This window comes from Cololabis saira, chromosome 5 (assembly GCF_033807715.1).
Source record: "Cololabis saira isolate AMF1-May2022 chromosome 5, fColSai1.1, whole genome shotgun sequence".
In the NCBI taxonomy this organism is placed as follows: domain Eukaryota; kingdom Metazoa; phylum Chordata; class Actinopteri; order Beloniformes; family Belonidae; genus Cololabis; species Cololabis saira.
Genome location: NC_084591.1, coordinates 29416642 through 29421148, shown reverse-complemented (window position 1 = coordinate 29421148; position 4507 = coordinate 29416642). Strand labels below are relative to the sequence as shown.

The window sequence follows — 4507 nt, the reverse complement described above, 5'->3', positions numbered from 1 at the left end:
AAGCAACGCGGAAAGAAAATGCAAAAACAAAGACTACAAAGCTCATAAAGTAGCTTACTCTCCACTGCTTTTAGATATTTATGTCCTGGTGCATAAAACCCATGAGTTAAGAGAGAGGGTACTAACTTCTGAACATGACTTGATGTGAACCGGTTCTTGTCAGATAAATTAAGAGTTCGAAGCTACAGGCAGAGCCAAAATAACAAACACAAGTGTTGCAGCGCTGCAGGCTGTTTTTCTGTGAGTCAACAGTGCCCAAGAGTGGACAAGCTTTAAAATCTACAGAATAATGCATTTGGATGAAGTGAATCAAAGCAGGCCAGAGCTTCATTCCACCCGTGTGCTCATCCTCCCTGACACAGATATCCATCTTGTATCATTCGCTCTGCAGAGAAGGTGATTGGCTGCAACCTTCCCTCTCTCCAGGACCTGCACGCCTCCAGGACCCTGAAGCATGCAGGAAAGATTGCGGCAGACACCTCCCACCCCGGACACAAACTGTTTCAGACTCTTCCCTCTGGCAGGAGGCTGCGCTCCATCAGGACCAAAACCCCATGCCACAAAAACAGTTTTTTCCCGACTGCAGCTGTCCTCATCAACAAGGCCCCGGACCCCCTTCTCCCCCGTCTACCACAGACTATCCCCCCACCCCACTCTACGTTACATTAACGTAAAGACTCCAATCCTGACCCTATGCGTTACATTAACGCACATCCTACTGTAGGTCAACTTTGCACAGACTCATATCCGGCACTTTAAAACCTCATGTTGTACATTTTCTCTTTTCTCTTTCCATTATATATTTGCTCTTTGTATTGCACCAATCACCCCAACAAATTCCTTGTGTGTGTTTAACAAACTTGGCATTACACTTATTTCTGATTCTGATTCTGATACAGAGGCGCGGAATACGATTTGCTTAAAACGGTGAGATTAATTCCAAAGTAGGCTGCCTATGCTCAAGGTATTAATTATCATAATGACTGCTTGAACGAATACCACACCATCCTCTCATCATCGTGCACGGTGCACTTGCTTGCTCCTCTGTGAACCCTCCTTCCCACGACCCGCCCACCACCTCGGGACTGAGTCACGTGATTCCGCCTAGTGTCTCTGCAAGTCCTCGCCACCACAAATCAGGCTCAGTCAGCGCCCGGCACAAGGCAAGGGAAGGGAAGGGAGGGAGGATGATCGGCGCGGGGGGCGTGCAGACAGAAAGCCCCCGCGATGCCACTGCCAGTGGGGCTGTAAGGGAGAATTAAAGATGATATCTGCTCTTTCTGCTCCCCGATTGCGCTTGAAGGCGACGGTGAGATGAGATCCACGCAGAGTAAGAGGCTGTCTTCTCGCTGCGCTCTCAAACGGTCTGTGTTTTGCGCCGTGGTGCGTCGGGGGCGCGCGGCTCACCGCTGCACCAGCTCCAGCTCCAGCGGGGACTAAAGAGAGCTGCTCCTCATCACACCGCATCAAAATAAAAAGGGGAAAGCCGGGGCCAATTCACCACGATGAGGGCCGTTTGGGCAAACTTGTTCGCGGTGCTCTTGCTGTGCGCCCTGGGGAGCGTCTTCTACGCCTGGAACGCGCTGGAGGACCGCGTGGGCCGACACAAGCGCCGGGTGTCCGCGTCCCCGCACCGGGCTCTCCCAGTCCCCGAGGACCTCTCAGCCAAAACTTTCAGAGCTCTGCTGGCCGTTCCAGCTCCAGGGAGGAGAGCCGGGGCGCACAACCTCTCCAGCCATTTCCATGTGGACGGGGATAACAAGAGGTCAGCAGCGCGGGGGGAGGCTGCGGCCAGGTCTCCGGTGGAGAATGGGATATTCTGGAGCGAGTGGCTGGAAGATCTCCTCCCCGCGGGCTTCACGGAGGAACACGCCCGGGCTTGGAGAGCCAGAGCCAGGTCATCCCGCGTGGTGAAGCTGGAGCGCGGATGCGGCAGGAGATCCAACCAGCTGGCCACGTTGGCGGACGGGACTAAAGCGTGCGTGCGTTATGGGATAAACCCGGACCAGGTGCAAGGAGAAACTTTGACTTATTACCTGGCCAGTCTGCTGGGCATCACCAACCTGCCCCCGCTGGCGCTGTCTCGGGTGAGCGCTTACAGCGAGCAGTGGGCGGCGGTGCGGACGCGCAGCGCCGGCTTGCAGTGGAGCGACGGCACCGTGGTTTCCCTCACGGAGTGGATCTCCAACCTGAGCGGGGTGGTCACCCCTGCCCCCCTCAGGCAGGAGAGCCTGGGCCTGCACCCGCAGCTGCCGGGGCTCCGGGACAAGAGCCCCCCGGAGCTGCTGGAGCTGCTGCAGTGGAGCGACCTGATCCTGCTCGACTACCTGAGCGCAAACTTCGACAGGCTCGTCAGCAATCTGTTCAGCCTGCAGTGGGACTCCCGCGTGATGGAGAGAGACACGAACAACCTCCTCAGAACGCCCGCGGGGCGGCTGGTGTTCATAGACAACGAGGCCGGGCTCGTGCACGGCTTTCGGGTGCTGAACATGTGGGAGAAATACCACAGCTCCGTGCTGAACTCTGTGTGCGTGTTCAGGAGAAGCACGACGCGGCGGCTGGCGGAGCTGCACAGGCGCGGGGACTCCAGGCGGAGGCTGCTGGAGCTCTACAGAGACAGCGAGCCTTTGTCTCAGGAATTAGGATTTCTCTCAGACGAGCACGCGGGTGTTCTCCAGGACAGAATAGACAGATTACACGAACACGTTTTGCGTTGCAAAGAAAAGTACAGCACGCCGTGACGCGGCGCCACGCACGGTAGATGGATGCGTTTGTCCGCCTTTCAAACGTTACACCCAGTACTCGAGTTGTAAAAAAAGTCAGGGGGGATGGTGGATTTTATCATATGGGGACAGATCATTTGTGCTGATTACAAATAATATAATATATTACAAATAATAACACTGACCAAAACACCTGCAGAAATACTGCAGGAATGACATAGCAGCAGTTAAATGCAGCCTTCTGTAAGCTTTAAATATCCACTGGGCTTACATCAAATACATCAAAACACAAAAATAAAAACAGTTTTCTGAACTTATCAATATGCCTCTGTCCTTCACAGGATAGGTATAATGGATCACTGCAAAAACTCAAAATCTTAACAAGAATATTGGTCTTATTTCTAGTTAAAATGTCTCATTTTAGTAAAACAATCTCATTACACTTAAAACAAGACTCATCACTGGAAAAAACACCTGTTTCAAGTAGATTTTCACTTGAAATAAGTAGAAAAATCTGCCATTTTCCTTTTTATTTCAAGTGAAAATATACTTGAAACAGGTGAAAATTGTCAGATAAGTTATTTTTCTGGTGTTATTTTTGGTGATGACTCTAAATGTTGAAATAGCAGTAAAACCACATTCATTGATGAAATGACATAAGGGATGGAAAGGGGGGATGGCAGTTTTACAGGGGGATGATTTTGACCGTTTTTATTTCAGGGGGGATGCCATCCCCCCTCATCCCCCCTCAACTCGAGTACTGGTTACACCTGCGCTAAACTGATGCGATTTACACAAAAAAACTGTCTTGAATATCCATCTGAACTACCTCTTGTGAATAATGCGCTGCCTCCTTTATAAATAAGTACATTTGACACGTGTTTATAATCTGCTGACTGAATATTTGTGGCCTCACATAGGGGAGACAAGATGACACCTTGTCTGTTTCACCCCACGTACGCTAAACTTAATAATAAGAACAAATGTAAAGAGTAGGATGGAGTCTGTGTTCAGTAATAATCCCAATGATACCCCGTTAAGCCTTAACCTAAGTTGACTCTTCTCGAGTACCACATTTCTGTTGACATCCCTCAATAATTTGCACATATTGTAATAAGTAGCACTTGCACTCTTGTACATTTGTTTGCATAGTCAGCCTTAAACTCACAGCTGTGTCATATCTATCCTGTATTTGTTCAGTGTATTGTTAATATTGTCTGACGAAGCAGTTTTGAGTCTAAAAGTGATTAATTTGTATTGTAACATTCCAAAACCTTCCCATGTTTTGATAAATACACAGTAATATAATTTGGGTGTTGGTAGTCTTTGTGCTGCGTGTGTGGTCTGCACTTAGCTGCCTTATCAAAGACAGTATTTCCATAATTTGTGTGGAGGCTGAGGAGAGTCTGAAGCCTCCACAGTCTGTGCTTGCTCGTACAGTGCTCACATTGTGTTGGAGGAATATCATGTGCGAGCACACAGTTCCCAAAAAGCCTCCCTGTCAGCAACAGGCATGCTACAACAGGAATCCTTCTAATCCCCTTTATAATCTCACACAGAGTGATGCACTCAAGGAGACAGGTGACGTTTTCTTGGCGTGGTTTGAAATGAGCTGTTCTGTTCTATTCTAACGTCATTCTTTCACATTGAAGAGCATTGCAATAATTCATAGAGTATAAACTGGGTCTGCGTTAGGTGGGCACACATGATGGACAGATGTTGTCGTACCGATGCGAGACCGGCCCCGCAAGACAGCTTTATTGCAAGCCATTTTGTTTTTTTCT

At 49.4% G+C, this 4507-nt stretch overlaps 1 protein-coding gene across 1 annotated transcript; it reads left to right on the top strand.

Annotated features, from left to right (window-relative positions):
* The first annotated feature begins 1162 nt into the window (after positions 1-1162).
* fjx1 (four-jointed box kinase 1) lies at positions 1163-4024 on the top strand. The gene has a single exon (XM_061721492.1). It carries the CDS (start codon positions 1506-1508, stop codon positions 2739-2741), a length of 1236 nt encoding a protein of 411 aa, XP_061577476.1. The 5' UTR covers positions 1163-1505; the 3' UTR covers positions 2742-4024.
* The last annotated feature ends 483 nt before the right edge of the window (positions 4025-4507 follow it).